The 16979-nt window shown below is 39.8% G+C and overlaps 1 protein-coding gene across 1 annotated transcript; it reads right to left on the bottom strand.

Moving 5' to 3' along the window:
- Positions 1-769: 769 nt before the first annotated feature.
- On the bottom strand, positions 770-14789 carry LOC310649278 (uncharacterized protein; the record flags this gene model as incomplete). The annotated part of the gene is made up of 3 exons (XM_083377579.1): positions 770-915; positions 4013-6569; positions 6765-14789. 3 exons carry the CDS (start codon positions 14787-14789, stop codon positions 770-772), a joined length of 10728 nt encoding a protein of 3575 aa, XP_083233705.1.
- Positions 14790-16979: the final 2190 nt, after the last annotated feature.

The following is a 16979-nucleotide window of genomic DNA, read 5'->3' as shown; positions in this document are numbered from 1 at the left end:
CCCCCAGTCCCATGGAAGGCTACAAGAAGCTCCATTTCAGCTTCTCTTATCTCTCCTCTTCTTTTCCTCCCCAACATCACAGCATGAGGCTGCAGGAAGTGCAACCACCCACCATGCGTGCACACAAATGAGGTTCTGGGATAGGTGAGCTGAGAGCCACAGAGCAGGAGGAAATGATAGGGAACGGGGTCAAAATGGGAAACCTCTGCCTGAAAACTCTGGCAGCTTAAAAAAAACTTGTGAAGCAGTGGCTTCTCTTTTAGACCATCCTCCACACTGGGATGACTCTACGCCTGCCAAAAGGTCAGTTTTGCTTCTAACACCCCCCCCATGCCAGAAACCGCACACCACCGCCATTCACTTGCCATGTCCCCTGACAATCCCTTCAATCTCCTATCGCTTACTGACAGGCAGAAGCCCCATGGCCTAAAAGTCCCATTCTATCTCCTCCACACTCAGGAAGGGGTGAGGGGAGGGGGAGAGACTGGCAGTGCTGCTGGTGGCCATGCTTCCACTGGCCGTGGCTTTCCCACTCGAGGGTGGGGCAGTCCCAGTGAAAGGGAAGCCTTGCAGGCTGTAAGAGGTGCTAGTGTGGAGGAAGGTGAGTGGCAGCCCCAGTGGCAAGAAGGGCCACTGAAAAGAGTGGAGTCTGTATGTGCACTAAGCTCACCCATCAGCCATGTTCTCCATGCCTCAGATCAGCTGTACCATGCCATGGAGAGCATGGCTGATGCAGGCAAGGCAGGCGCACATGCAGACTCCACTGTTTTCAGTGGCACTTTGGTGCCTGGCCCAGCAAATTGGAGCTGGGCATGTTCAGGTGAGGCCCAGCAAAGCAGAGCCAGATGTGGAGAGACCCAGTAAAGTGGGGCATGTCCGGGCGTGATGGACGAGGCTCATAGGGGTGGGACGAGGCTGGGAGGGTTGGGGCAGAGTGAGGCAAATGAGCTGCAGCTTCTCCTGCACACCACCAGTCTCCAAGCACTCACTGTTTCCTGTGTGTGCACTGGGAGTGCACCCAGCTGGCTTGGGGTGGGCCAGAGTTGTGTCAGCAGGAGCTGGTCCCTTACCATTACTGGAACAGCTCCAGGGGCCAAATTTGCTGGGCCGGACAAGCCCACAGGCCTTGTTTTTGACATGCCTGGACTAGAAGCTTGTGTGTTGATACTGGAAAATTTGTTCAGACAAGGTCCTGTACTCTTGCTTCTGTAGTCCTAAGGACAATTTGGGGGTGGGGGGAATTATCTTTTGCTGAGTGTGGATCTCCTCCTGAGTAAAAAGTATCACCCATAGCTTGTCCATTGGCCAGAACTAGCAGAGACTAGAGCAGGGCTTTTCAACCGGTGATATGCGTACAACCCATGATACATTGGCACCTGGCAGGTGTTATGTGGCCATACCCAGTCCAGCCAAGTGTAGTGGGGGAAGGAATGAGCCAAGGTGGCGCAGTGCAGGACTTGCTATGAGAGAGTTCTCAGGAGCTGCAGGGCAGCTGGGGTGAGGCAAAAGCCCCAGGATCAGCATTTTCAGCACACCCAGAAGGGGGCCAGATCCGGCCTGCGAAGTGGTTTCATGTGGCCCGCGAAGCCATCCTGGAAACAGTGAGGGAACGGCCCCCACTGCCTTGGCCCTGGCCCACAGACCCTCTTTCTGCCAGAGACCCCCAGATCTGTCCCACTCCTGCCCAGGCCCCCATAGGCACCCTTGATGCGAACGATGTAGAGCTGGCCACGCCCACCCAGTAGGCCATATGCACTTTAGCCACGCCCACCCAGTAGGCCATGCCCACCCAGGCCACACCCACCCGGCCCCGAGGGCAACCGCAATGCTGATGTGGCCCTCAATGAAATTGAGTTTGACAGTATCTCCTGCTTGAGCAGTGGGCTGGAATAGAAGACCTCCAAGGTCCTTTCCTATTCTGCTCTTGCTCTTGCTCTTGCTCTGCTCTGCTCTATTCTATTCTATTCTATTCTATTCTATTCTGTTCTGTTCTGTTCTGTTCTGTTCTGTTCTGTTCTGTTCTATTCCATTCCATGCCATTGTTGTTACGTTACGTTACATTACGTTACGTTACGTTACGTTACATTATATTATATTATATTCCCTTGCTGAGAAGCACTATCTGGTGAAATAAGCTTCTTTCTGGCTTCCTGTTGCCCATCCAAGTTTGAATCTGAGGAAAGAATTCTGCTTCAGTTTGTTGATTTGGGACCTTAAGCCAATATTCAGTGAAGTTCACAAGGGCCTCCAAATTATATCAAACCACTCCGATTTAAACAGCAGATGTTGTGCTAAGGCTGGTGGATGCCTGAAACCATGTGGAAGGCCATCCAGACCTCTTATGAATCTACAGTATAGATATGAAATACACTCTCTTATGAATCTACAGTATAGATATGAAATACACTCTCACTACAGCTTTCATATTAAAAATATATGAAAGTGAACACTGTTGCTGAATAATAACAATGAACAATTTTATACCTATGCAAACAGTTCATAAAAGTTGGTTCTGTGAAATGTTAAACCTAACCTAGATTCAAGAGAGCACTACTTTATTCTTGTCATTTTGTTTTATGCAAGCTATAATGCCACCTAGTGCCCAGGTTTGGAATGTAGGTCCAGGAAAAATACTGTATCTTAGTTAATGTATAATCCATAATCCAAAATATTTCTATTGATAAGAAAAAGTTATTCTCTTATAATAATAGTTATAATAACATTTAGTTTAATAACATTTGGAAGAATATTATGACGGAGCTGCAGGTCTTTTCGTGTGTTATAAAACCAACAAGGTGGACAGGATGATACTATAGAGAGCAAGTGTGAAAGCTCTTCTAGTGTTTGGAGGGATAGTATTGTACAGGAAATGCGTGGGAGCAACACTTCTATGTGGGTTCAATATTTGGCTTATATTTGGAGATTATTTATATACACTTGGTATAAGATACTTAGATATGATTAGTGTTTGGAATAGCCTAGTAAAATAAGAAAGCAAATTAACTTGGAATTTACTATTGAAGTGAATCCTGCTAAGCTCATTCCCCAGTAGAAAAAAATAGATTTGTTGTCTAGAATCTTAAATCTGCTTCACATGGATTATTTTCTAATTTCAAAAGAAATGTCTTGATAATTAAAGTACATCATTCTTCATATATACTTTTAGAGAGTAAGGCTTAGTGGGCAATTCTACACATGTTGTTATGAAAGGAAGCTTTTTGGTAAAATCTGCTAAAAGTTCTTTTGAAAGAATATATCAAAGAACTTCTCACTGTTGAAACATAAAAAAAGTTGAGGATTTATAGATTACGTATCTCATATAGATTAAGGAGGTTTCAAGGGAAAAATCTGAATCTAATTACTTTCATTTAGCTTATTAGAATAAACAATGTTTATGGAATTTTTGTAGACATGTTTAAAAATTTAATTGAATCAAATTAGAGAATACTAAATCTATAGACCAGTAATTTTATTTAAATTTATTTTCTAATTTTATATGATTAAAAAGAATACTCGTGGGGAAATATAATGAATTTGCTTGGTCAATATTTGAACTTTTCCTGTCCTAAAAATCTGAATGAATGAATGGAGAAAAAGCCAACTTGTAGTTTTGACTCTGCCCCCTGAATAAATTGCCTGAAGCATTTCCAAACCTTGAATGTTTATGAGAATCTTAACCTAACGCTATGTGGATTAATTTAATCCTAAACAAAGTATACTACTTATGGGAGAGAGAGCCTTTAAAAATAGAAACATTCTTTTCTTATTTCTTCCTTCCCATTTTTACTTCCATTAATAGTTGCAGATGACCTTCAGATTGATCCATCCTTTCTCTAACTTTCATTCAAGATCAGAATTCTAGAATTTAGTCAGTTTGGAAAAAAGTCCAAGGCAGAGTTTGGGAGTGGTCTTTGAGAATTCTTGTCATATCCTCTGTTTCTAAGGGAGTGCTGGTATACCTTCTTGTCTAAACCCCTAAGAATTTTTCCTGGTTCCATATAGAACTTTTTACCACCAACTATGATCAAGTCTTTCTTTTGTGCTTCTTCAAATTCACCATCACATACGGCAGTGCCTTCTTCATTCATTGTTTTAAGAACAGACTCTGAAAATTGTGCTACGTGTTTATGCTGTTTTTCCCCCAATATTTGATTCTGTGCTTTCTCCAGCTCGCTAGCTTTATGAGCTTCGTTCTGCTCATCTGCTGTATTATTATGAGCATTCTCCTGTTCTATCATTTGAGTCTTTGCAAACTCCCCGAAAGTAAAATGAGCTTTTTTTTCATCATCAAAGTCTTTCATCCATGTTCTTTGCTGATCATTCAGGGCTTTTCTCTGTCTTTCTTCCAGCTCCTTAAGCATCATCTCAGCCTTGTGCTGTTCTGCTAAAGCCATCCTTTGAGCTTGCTCTTGTTCTTCCAAAACTTCCCTTTGAATCTTGGCCAATTCATTTATAGCATGATGAGCTCTTACTTGTTCATCTATGGCTTTCCTTTTTGCTTCTTCTTGGTCTTCCAGGGCTTTTCTTCGTGATTCTTCTAGTTCAGCAAACATCTCCTTAGTTCTCTGCTGTTCTTCAAAGGCCAGTCTCTGTGCTATCTGTTGTTCCTCTATGGCTTTAGCATGCACTGTCTCCAGCTTTTTCATAGCCAGTTGTATTGCCCTTTTTTCTTCTAATACCCTCTGCTGTGCTCTTTCATTTTCCTCCATGGCCATCTTTTGAGCTATTGCCAAGTCCTCTAGAGCTTTCTTTTGAGCAATGTCTAATTCTTCTAGAGACCTCTGCACTTTTTCCTTTTCTTCCTTGGCTTTTTTTTCAGCCCTTTCTTGTTCTTCTTGAAACTTTCTCTGAGTTCTTATAAGTTCTCCCAGAGCAGCCTCAGTCAACTGCTTTTCTTCTTGAGATTTTTTTTGTGCTTTTTCTTCTTTCTCCAGTATTTCTTTATGAGTTCTTTCCAGAGCTTCCAGGGCTATCTGAGCATTCTCCTTTTCTTCCAGGGCCTTCTTCCGTGCAATTTCTAGCTCTTCTAAGGCCTTCTGTATCTTCCCTGTTTCTCCCATTGTTTCTTCCATGGCCCTGCCCTGCTCATTTTGGATGCCTCTCTCTGCCCATGAGAGTTTTTTCAGAGCAGCTTCTGCCATTTTCTTTTCTTCCTCATATTTTTTTTGTATTTGTTCCAGTTCCATCTGAGCTTTTTTTTGCTCCTCCAGGGTCTGCTTATGAGCTTTTTCCAGAGCATCCAAAACTTTCTGAGCATTTTCCTCTTTCTCCAAAGCCACTCTCTGAGCAACCTCCAGTTCTTTGAGTTTTATATCAATTATTTCTTTTTCTTTGTTTGCTTTTTGCTCAGCTTTTTCCTGTTCTTCTTGAAATTGTCTTTGACTTCTTAAGAGTTCTTCTAGGGCTGCCTCAGCCATTTTTTTTTCATCTTGACACTTTTGCTGCACTTTCATTTGTTCTTCTATGGCCTGAGTATGAGCTCTTTCTATATTATCCAGAGCCTTCCGAGCCTTCTCTTCTTTTTCCAAGGCCTCTTTTTGAGCTATTTTTATTTTTTCTAGCTCTTTCTGTGCATTCTCTAATTCTTTCATTACTTGCCTCTTAGATATTTCCTGCTCTTCTTGGAATTTTTTCTTAGTCTCTAAGAGTTCTTCCAACGCTGCCTCACACATCTTCTTTTCTTCTTGACACTTCTTTCGTGCTTGTTCCAGTTCTTCCATAGCAGCTACCTGAACTTTCTTCTGCTCCTCTTGGATTTGTTTATGAACCCTTTCCAAAGCCTTCTGAGCTTTTCCCTCTTCTTCCTGAGTTTTTTTCTGAGCAACTTCCAATTCTTCTATAGTCTTCTGAGTCCTCTTGTTTTCTTTCATTGTTTTCTCCTTAACCTTTTCCTGTTCTTCGTGGAATGTTTTCTGGGTTCTTAAAAGTTCTTGAAGAGCAGCTTCAGCCATCCTTTTTTCCTCTTGAATTTTCTTCAGTGCTTTCTTCTGTTCTTCCAGTGCCTGCTTATGAGCTCTTTCAAGAACATCCCGAGTTTTTTGAGTTTTCTCCTGCTCTTTCAGGGCCTTCTTCTGGGCATTCTCTAATTCTTCTAACTCTTTCTGTACTCTCTCTCTCTCTTTAATTGCCTTCTGCTCTGCTGAATGCTGCTCTTCCTGGATCTTTTTCTGAGCTCTTGATAATTCTTCCAAAGCAGCCTCAACCATCTTTCTTTCTTCCTGAGATTTCCTTTGAGCATTTTTCTGTTCTTCTAATGCCTGCTTATGAGTTCTTTCCAGACTGTCCAATGCGTTTTGAGCTCTTTTCTGTTCTTCCAGACTCTCCTTTTTAGCTGTCAGTATATTCTCTAAGGCCTTCTTCTGAATATTGTCTAATTCTTTTAGCATTGTCTTAGCTTTCTCTCTTTCTTCTAATGCCTTTCTTTCAGCTGTTTCTTGCTCCTTTTGTACTTGTTTCAAGAGATTTTCTAGGGCTGCTTCAGCCATTTTCTTTTCTTCCTGAGATTTTTTCTGTGCTTGTTCCTGTTCCATAATGGCAGCCAAATGAGCCTTCTTCTGTTCCTCTAGTACCTGTTTATGGGCAATTTCTAGAGCATGCTGAGATGTCTTGGCCTTCTCCTGTTCCTCCTGAGCTCTCTTCTGGACTTCTTCTAATTTTTTAATGTTTCTTTGTATTTTCTCTCTTTCTTCTATCCTTTTCTTTTCTGCTTTCTCCTGTTCCTCTTGGAAAGTTTTCTGAGTCCTTAAGAGTTCTTGTAATTTTGCCTCAAGTATTTCCTTTTCTTCTTGTGATTTTTTCCATGCTTGCTCTTGTTCTTGAATAGCTAACCGAGCAGTCTTCTGTTCATTCAGGGCACATTTATGGGCTATTTCTGCAGCCTCCAATGCTTTCTGAGCCCTTTTCTGTTCCTCCTGAGCCTTTTCTTGAGCTATTTTTAACTCTGCAAGGGCAACCTGAATTATTTCTCTTTCTTCCATGTTTTTTTTCTCAGCCATTTTCTTCTCTTCTTGGAACCTGCTCTGAGTTTTTAAAAGTTCATCCAAGATTGCTTCAGCTTCCTTCTTTTCTTCTTGAATTTTTTTCCTTGTTTGTTCTTGTTCTTTCATTGTTGCTATCTGAGCTCTTCTTTGATCTTCCAGGGCCAGTTTATGAGATCTTTCTATAGCTGCTAGAGCACTCTGAGCTTTTTCTTGTTCCTCCAGTGCTTTCTTTTGAGCAACTGCTAATTCTTTGAGGCCATTCTGTATACTCTCTTTTTCTTCCATAATTTCTTTTCTGGCATTTTCCTGCTCTTCGTGAAGTTTTTTCTGAGCTCTTAAAACATTTTCCAAAGCAGCTTCAGCCATCCTTTTTTCTTCTTGGGATTTCTTCCATGCTTGCTCCTGCTCATCAATGGCAGCCATTTTAGCTTTCATCTGATCTTCCAGGCCCTCTTTTTGAACTTTTTCAAGAGCTTCCAGAGCTTTCTGAGCTTTTGTCTGTTCCTCTATGGCTTTCTTCTGTTCAATCTGCAATTCTTCTAGGGCCTTTTGAATTCTTTGTCTTTCTTCCATGGTCTTTTCCTCAGCTCTTTTCTGCTCTGCTTGCACTTTTCTCTGAAAGTTTGACAGTTTTTCCAAAGCTACCTCAGCCATCTTCTTTTCCTCTTCAGATTTTTTCTGTGCTTGCTGAAGTTCTTCAATGGCAGACATCTGAGCTTTCTTCTGTTCCTCTAAGACTTTCTTCTGAGCGATGTCTAATTTTTCAAGAGCCTTTTGTGCTCTCTCTTTTTCTTCTAGGGCTTTCTTCTCAGCTGTTTCCTGCTCTTCTTGGACTTTTTTGCGGTATTGTGACAGTTTTTCCAGGGCCGCCTCAGCTTTCTTCTTTTCTTCTTGAGATGTTTTAAATGCTTGTTCCTGTTCTTGTAATGCAGTCATCTGAGCTTTTTTCTGTTCCTCTAAAGCCTGTTTATGAGTTCTTTCTACTGCATCCAGGGCATTTTTTGCTCTTATCTGCTCTTCCCGGGCCTTCTTCTGAGCAATCTCTAGTTCTTCTAGGGCCTTCTGAGCTTTCTCCCTTTCTTCTATTGCATTCTTCTCAGCCTGCTTTTGCTTCTCTTGCATTTTCATCTCAGCATGTGCAAGTTTTTCTAAAGCTGCTCCAGCTTTTTTCTTTTCTTCCTGAGCTTTTTTCCGTGCCTGCTCACATTCTTCAATGGCAGCCATCTGAGCTTTCCTCTGCTCTTCCAGTGCCTGTTTATGAGCTTTTTCTACATCTTCCAAAGCTTTCTGAGCTCTTGTTTGTTCTTCAAGAGCTTGTTTCTGAGCAATCTCCAATTCTCTGAGAGTCTTCTGAGCTATTTGTTTTTCTTGTATTGTTTTTTCTTTAGCCATTTCTTGTTCCTTTTGGAACTGTTGTTGTGTCCTTAAAAACTCTTCCAGAGCTGCCTCCATCTTTTTCTTTTCTTCTTGCATTTTTTCCCATTCTTTCTCCAGTTCCTCCATGACTTCCAGATGAGCCTTCTTCTGCTCCTCCACAGCCTGTTGATGAGCTATTTCTACTGCTTTCAGAGACTGCTGACTTTGATTCTTTTTCTCAAGAGCTTTCTTTTGAAGAATTTGTAATTCTTCTAGGGCCTTCTGAGCTTTATCTCTTTCTTCCTTTGCATTCTTCTCAGCCTGCTTATGGTCCTCTTGCATTTTCATCTCAGCCTGTGCAAGTTTTTCTAAAGCTGTCATAGCGCTCTTCTTTTCTTCTTCAGCTTTTTTCCGTGCCTGTTCACATTCTTCAATGGCAGCCATCTGAGCTTTCTTCTGCTCTTCTAGCGCCTGTTTATGAGCTTTTTCTACATCTTCCAAAGCTTTCTGAGCTCTTGTTTGTTCTTCAAGAGCTTGTTTCTGAGCAATCTCTAATTCTCTGAGGGTCTTTTGAGCTATCTGTTTTTCTTGTACTGCTTTCTCTTCAGCCATTTCCTGCTCTTTTTGGAACTTTTGCTGTGTCCTTAAAAGCTCTTCCAGAGTTGCTTCCATCCTCTCCTTTTCTTCTTGCATTTTTTTCCATCCTTGCTCCTGTTCCTCCATGGCTTTCAGATGAGCCTTCTTCTGCTCTTCCATAGCCTGTTGATGAGCTATTTCTACCTCTTTCAGAGCCTTCTGAGCTTGTTTCTGTTCCTCAAGGGCTTTTTTTTTAATAGTTTGTAATTCTTCTAGGGTCTTCTGAGCTTTCTCTCTCTCTTCCATTGCTATTTTTTCAGCTTTTTGCTGTTCTACTTGGAGCTTTCTTTGAGTTTTGAAAACTTCTTCTAGGGCAGCTTCAGCCATCTTCTTTTCTTCTTCAGACCTTTTCCTCAGTTTTTCTTGTTCTTCTATGGCAACCATCTGAGCTTTCTTCTGTTCCTCCAGTGCCTGTTTATGAGCTTTTTCCACAGCTTCCAAAGCTTTTGCTGCTATTTCCTGTTCCTCCATAGCTTTTTTCTGAGCAAACTCTTTTTTTTTAAAGGCTTCCTCAGCATTTCTTTCAGAGGCTTTCTCTTCCTGCTGTTCCTGAATCTGTCTTTGAATCTGTGACAATTTTTGTAAGGCTTCCTCAGCCATCTTCTTTTCTTCTTCAGATTTTTTCCAGAATTTCTCCTGTTCTTGCATTACAACCATTTGAACTTTCTTTTGCTCTTCCAACACTTTTTTACGAGCTTTCTCTACATCTTCCAAAGCTTTCTGAGCTCTTTCCTGTTCTTCCTGTGCTTTCTTACGAGCAATTTCTAAGTCTCTAAGGTTTTTCTGAGCTAACTGTCTTTCTTCTGCTGCTTTGTTTTCAGCCCTCTGTCTCTCTTCTTCTATTGTCTTCTGAGTCCTGACAAGCTCTTCCTGGGCCAACAAAACCATTTTCTTTTCTTCTTGAATTCTTTTCCATTCTTGTTCCTGTTCTTCTACTGCAATCCTCTTAGCTTTGTTCAGTTCCTCTAAGGCCTGTTTACACATTTCTTCTACAGCTTCCAATGCATTCTGAGCTCTTTTCTCTTTTTCTAGGACTTCATTTTGCATCACTTCTATCTCTTTTAGGGTCTTTTGTATAGTTTCCTTTTCTTCCATTGCTTTCATCGGAGCACTCACCTGCTCTTCTTGGGTCTTTCTCTGATTCCTGAAAAGCTCTTCCAGGGCTACTTCAATCATCTTCTTTTCTTCCTGATTTTTTTCCCTTATTTGTTCCTGTTCTTCCTTCACTCCTCTCTGAACTTCCTTCTGTTCCTCCAGTGCTTTTATATGAGCCCTCTCAAGACATTTTTCTTTAGCAATCTCCAATTCATTGAGGGCCTTTTGTGTACTCTCTCTTTCTTTCATGCCTTTTTTTTCAGCATCTTCTCGCTCTTCTTGGATGACTTTTTGAGTCCTGAAAAGCTCTTCCAGGGCCTCTTCAGCTATCTTCTTTCCTTCCTGATTTTTTTTGCTTATCTGTTCCTGTCCTTCCATCAGTGCTGCCTGAACACCTTTTTGCTCTTTCAGGATCTTGATCTTTGTGTGAGCATTTTCTATAATTTCCAGAGTGCCTTGGTTAATTTCTTGTTCCTCCCTGAAGTTCTTTTGCATATTCTCAACTTTTTCAAGGGCCTTTGATATTTGCACTCTTTCTTCAGTGCTGTTTCTCTGTTCTTTTTGGATTTTTTGGTGAGCCATGGAAATTTCTTCCAGACCAGCTTCAAACTTTTTTTCTGGATTTTGCCCCCTTGTTTGTTCTTGTACTTCTATTGATGCTATCTTTTGTTCTGACACTGCCATTTTTGATATTTCTACCACTACTACCACAGCATTCTGCGCTCTGACTTGTTCTTCCAGAAATTTATTTTGAGCAATCTCTAATTCTTTGAGAGCCTTCCATGTGTTCTGTCTTTCCTGTTCCTTTATAGCTTTCCTCTGAAGAATCTCTGATTCTTCAAAAGTGTTTTGTGTACTCTGACTTTCTTCCATTACATTTTTCTCAGATGTTTTCTGCTTTTCCTGTTCCTTTATCTGAGCTAGAGAAATGTTTCCCAGAGCTTCTTCCACCAACTCCTTTTCTTCTTCAGATATTTTCTTTTTTTTCTCCAGGGCCTCTTTATGACCAATTTCTAAGTTTTCCAGAGCCAATTCGTCGAGGAATTTATCGGTTCTTTCTCTTTCTTCTTTTGCCACCTTCTGATTCTTTCTCTGCTCTTGGGCTTTTTTCTGAACTGCTGAGAAGTGTTCCTGAGCTACTTCTTCCATCATCTTTTCTTTTAAAGTATTCTCCTGTGCTCTCTTCTGTTGGCCTAATGCCCACAAATGAGATTTTTCTAAAGCTTCTAGAGCTTTTTGAGCTCTTGCTTGTTCCTCTAAGGCCACCTTTTTAGCAATTTCCAGTTCTTCTATGGCTTTCTGAGTTCTCTCTCTCTCTCTTACTGCTTTCTTTTCTGAACGTTCTTGTTCCTCTTGAAATTCTTTTTGCATCCTTAAAAGTTGTTTCATGGTGGCTTCAGCCATCTTTTTTTCTTCTAGGTAACTTTCTCTTGCTTGCTGTTGTTCTTCTATAGCAGCCATCTGAATCTTTCTTTGTTCCTCTAAAGCCTGTCGGTGGGCTCTTTCTACAGCTTCAAGAGTTTTTTGGGCTTTTTCCTGATCTTCCAAAGCCTTTTTCTGAGCAATCTCTAATTCTTCTAAAGCTCTTTGTGCTTTCTCTCTTTCTTCTTTAGCTTGCCTCTCAGCTCTTTCCTGCTGGTTTTGGATCTTTCTTTGAGCTTCTGTCAGTTTTTCTAAAGCTTCCTCAGCCATTCTTTTTTCTTCCTGTGACTTTCTCTGAGCGTGCTCCTGTTCTTCCATTGCAGCTATAAGGACTTTTTTTTGTTCCTCCAGAGACTTCTTATGTGCTCTTTCCAAAGTGTCCAGGGCCCCCTGTGCTCTTTCCTGTTCTTCAAGAGCCTGCTGCTGAACTCTCTCTTGTTCTTCCAGGGCTTTCTTTGTAGCTTTTTCAAGCTCCTCTAAAGCCTCTTGTTGGGCTCTGGCCAGTTCCCTCAGAGCTGCCTTCTGTATTTTTTCTTGTTCTTCTAGGATTATTTTAAAAGTTTGTTCTTGTTCACAGAGTGCTTTTAGCTGTGATTTTTCTTGCTCATCTAATAATCTCTGTAAAGTGTTTTCTTCTTCATCAATTTCTTCTCGATAACTTCTGAGCTTTTCATCCAATTCTTGCTGAAGAGCTCTTAATTGTTCCTCTAACTCATTTTGATGGACTGCTCCTTGGTATTTCATTTCCTTCTGCTTAAGGTTCACTTGTTCTTTCAGTAAATTCTCTTGGAATTTTTCTTCTTCTACTTCTTCTTCTTCCTCTTCTTCTTCTTCTTCTTCTTCATCTTCTTCTTCCTCTTCTTCTTCTTCTTCTTCTTCTTCTTCTTCTTCTTCTTGTTCCTCTTCTTCTATTTCTTCTTCTTCCTCCTCTTTCTCCTTTTCAAAATAGTTACCTTGTATCCTTTTGCTTTCCTGAAAGCATCTCCCTATGTTGTCTTGGGCCATACGCCTCTGTTTTGTCAGACCTATTGGACTTACTTTTGGTTGTTCTTTGGTGTTTTCCCCCCAATTTTCTCTCCATTCCTCTACAGTTTCCTTGTCATTTCTTCCTAGTTCTGCAGATGTCATTTGAGATCTTTCATGCTTCTTACATGTTTCTGGAAGTTCACTCAAAAGAGCCTTATCCTTCTTTTCATCAACTTTCTGTTCCTGCTTCCTCCTGAGTCTGGCAATTTTCTGGGCCTTTGATTGTACTTCTTTTAGCAAAGCATAGGATTCTTCATCGTAATCTAATTGGCAGGCCAAGGCAAGGTCTTTAGCTGCCTTTTGCCAGTAACCAAGTATTTGCAGTGCTTTTCCTCGCCACTTGTAGGGCTGGGCTGAGTCAGGATTTATTTGTATGGCTTTATCACAGTCCCTAATTGCAGCAGTTGGCTTTTGTAGCTTCAAGTAGACCCTGGCTCGGTTTGCATATAAGATAGTAAGATGTGGGTTGAGCTTAATAGCTTCTGTGAACAAATCTAAAGCTTTAAAAAGTTCTCCTTTATTGACGGCATCAAAAGCTTCTCTTTTCTTTTCATTAGCTAGTTTTCGCATTTCATCAGTTACCTTCAGGTTTTCATTTCCCATCTCCTGAGGAAGATCTTCATCTGACTCAATAACCTCTTCAGTATCAATTTCCAAATCACTGTCTTCACTTTCTGACTCAGTTTCATATTTTTGATTCCTCATAGGTCCTTTCTGAGCCCTTCTTTCATGCAGTTCAATATGTTCTTGTTTTTCATAATCCATAAACTGATCTCGTTCTTGTACTGTGGACATGGAATAAGTTTCATTTTGATCTTCTGAACAATAAAGAGGAAATATCTTATAATTTTGGGAATTATGCAGAATTGTCTTTTCTTCAGAAATGTAAAATGTTCCCGTGTCCTGTTCTTGTGTGCAAGACTCATGAATAACTGATTTATCTTGGGAACTATTTACTTGTATTTTCCCAGGAGCTTCTTTCATTTTGCTCATCTTCTCTTTAAATTCTCCCTGGTTACTTCTTTGCTCTGGCTTTTCCCACCATTTAATTATTTTGTCATCTTCTCTTTGTATTTCTTTCATCTTGGCATAAGTATCTTCATCATAATCCAGTTGACAGGACACAGAGAAATCTTTAGCAGCCTCCTGCCAATAACCCAACATGCAAAATGCCTCTCCACGGCACTTGTATGGTAAGGCCATATTAGGATTTAATTTTATGGCATTATTACAGTCCTTTATGGCAGCAATTGGCATAAGAAGTTTCAGAAAAGCACTGGCTCGGCAAACATACAAATTAGTAAGATGGGGGGTTAGTTTGATAGCTTTGGTGAATAACTCAGCTGCTTTTTGATATTCACCTTTCTCCAAGGCATCCAAAGCTGCTTTCTTGTTTTCACTGGCCTGCTTCCACTTCTCATCTGTCTCCATATTTTCATCTATTATTTCTTGGGAATCTTTATTATGGTCTAGCTTCATTTTCTCTTCTTTGTTCCTTGCTACTTTGTTCTCCAGTTCAATGCTAATACTTTTTTCTCTGTGGTCTTGTTTTTGAGCCTCTAAAATTACCTGTGCTTTCTTAATCTTCTCCAGTATCTCAGATTCCTTATATGTAAGGATGCATTTTGCTTGCCTTTCAGAAATTCTTTGAAATCCTGATTTTAATTGCTTTAGTACTGAATGGGCTTCTTTGTCATATTCTAACTTAGAAGCTAAAGCAAAATCACAGGCTGCTTTTTTTAAACAGCCTAATTCCTTGAATGCTTTTCCTCTCAATTTTAATGGTTCTGATGATTTGGGATTCAGTTCAATGGCCATGTTGCAGTCTTTAATAGCAGCATTTGGTTTTTGCAATTGCATATAGACATTGGCACGGTTGATGTAAGAACTGGAAATGCTTGGGTTCAATTCAATAGCTTCAGAGAACAGATCAATGGCTTTTTGAAGTTCAGCTTTAGCTAGGGCTTCCAAAGCCTTTTTATTCTTTCCATTGATTTGATTCCTTATCTCGTCGGATATATAAAGGTTTTCGTATTCTATTTCTTGGTTATTATTCTGTGATTGTTCCATATTTTCCTCATTACAATTCTCCAAATTGTTCTCACTCCATGCATCTTCCTGAAGCTCACTGTCTGCCTCTTCTATACAGATGCCATTTGAAGTAAGTGACAAGGAACTGACTACAGTTTCTAATGATTCCCGGAGGAAAAGACGGTCTTCAGAATTTGTAAAACTGAGATCAGACCTGAACCTTGGAGGATTACTTGATCCCATGATGAAGAAAAATGTTGATTTAGCTGGCTCTTAAAGGGAAGGAAGAATTAAAAAAATGATCTAAGAGAGGATTTAATCCTTATTCTAATGAATGATCTTATAAAAAATGGCCTTCATTCCTCTCTGCCATGGTCCTACTTCTATGCTACCATTACTACTTAATGAAGTAAAACTTAGTGTTAGAGTCAACAACAAAGAAAGTCTTGTGATGTCATCAATCATGTCATCACTGGAATCCTCAAGTATTGTGCTTTAAGAACTTCAATAGAAGCATCTTATCTCCTTTATTGATTGTGCTTGAATGAGGTTAACAGTAAAATATGCAATGAGGATGCTTATTTTTTAAATGCACAAAAATGTTTCTAAATTACTTTATTGTATAGAAAACTGCAATTTACTGGTTTATTGAAATGCCCTACCAATATTTTTAATTAAAAATTATGAAGTATCATGATTTCAGATGTCATTCAGACTTCAAAATTTGGTATTAATATTGTGGCAGATTGACTATAATGTACCAAAATCAAATGGCATGGATACAGCTAAAAACTTTTTTTTGCACATCAGCCTTAAACTTTTGGACTTACACACCCAACATGCTGAAAATGAAGCCAGGTTAAGAAATCCCTTTCTAAATTTCAACACATTATTCTGTTTTAGCTTTAAAAATATTTGTTCTTAATTCAGAGTACAAAAATGGGAAGTTTTAAGGTCAGTTAGTAGGAGAGGCTTATAAGCTCTGTTACTAAAGAAAGCAATTCTTAGCTAATTGGCAATTATAGTTTAAAAGATTGGTCCTTTATTTCACTGACATAAGACATTATTTTTACCACTTTATTTGCATAAAAAGAAAAGGCTGATTCATATCCTTCCACATGTTAACTTGTGGAAGTAATGCTAAAGCTGGGAAGGGATAGAATGTTTCTGCTAAAATGCAGAGTAATCAGTTGGATAGAAAATATCTGAATGCAGTTAAATAATGGGCAGCAGGTAAACTGAATAGCACACCTGAGGTGGCATGTTAAAAACCCACTACTTTCAATGTGTGGTTAAAAAAAAAGATGAGTGGACTAATGCCCTTGGGACAGTTGAGGACAGTATCATGCATTTCAGCCCTTGAGAAATGATCAATGGTTCATACTCACCCAGAGCCAAGTTGGTCACAAAGCTTCATTTCTAGCTGATTTATGCAGAAGAAATATTGTGTGCGAAACTAAGTTAAAGGGACCGAATAAAGGCAATCTGATCTTGTAGAGATAATGAATTCTAATATAGGTGTAATTAAGTATGAAGCATTTAAATTGTATAGCAGATATATGAAATGGTCCCCATGTAAAGCCTGACTGATACTGTGTTTTTTGTGGACAGATTCAGGTCTTACGTATTTTTAAAGTATCTCTAATCATAAGCATTTCAATGACTAGATCTTTTTAACACAAGCAACAAGGATTTCAATGGTTTAAGCAAATGAACCACTGAATTCCCCATCCTCCCATGGACTGATGACAAGAATTCTGCAGTTCCCTTCAGAACAGTAAAATTGTGTTCTCTTCCCTCCTCCCCACCCCACAATCTCTTGCTGTCTCTTAATAGGTGTGCCAGCTGGATGTTAACACATATGAAGGAAACTTAGTAGTTAAATGGGTGGGTGGGGGCATCAAAATGTCAGTCAATGAAAACTTCATGCCCTCAAAATTCCAACCATGGAAACTAAATTGATTGATTCTTGCTGTCCCAACCTGGGAGTGAAAGCTACCAGTTGGGGACCTTGGTAAAAGCCATTTGGACAGAATAACCAGCCATTGTTATTGCCCAAACTGAGAATGATTTGGCCTCTTCTTTGATCCACCTGTTTCAATTTCAGCTGATTTTAATGCAGGAGGGAAATGGTTTATAACTGCTTTGCTTCATCCATGACCACAAACAAAAATGACAACCCTCAGAATCATCTGCATTTCTGAGAGCCATTTTTAAACAAAAGGAAAGTTGAAGGTAAATGCCTATAATTCAGTTTTTTGTGTTTTGTTTGGGTATACAGATATTTTTGTTAGGGTATGATATGAGTAATTTTGTTTACGTTTACATTTCTTGAATATTAACAACTTCTGTTTTTGCAAAATAGATGCTGCAGGGGTTTGGGATAGAAATACATAATTTGACTTTTAGTATTTAGATGTCACCAATTCTTGA

The sequence above is a fragment of the Vipera ursinii genome (assembly GCF_947247035.1).
Source record: "Vipera ursinii genome assembly, chromosome: Z".
Classification (NCBI taxonomy): domain Eukaryota; kingdom Metazoa; phylum Chordata; class Lepidosauria; order Squamata; family Viperidae; genus Vipera; species Vipera ursinii.
Note: the sequence above shows the minus strand (reverse complement) of the source record. Positions and strands in the feature narration are given on the sequence as shown.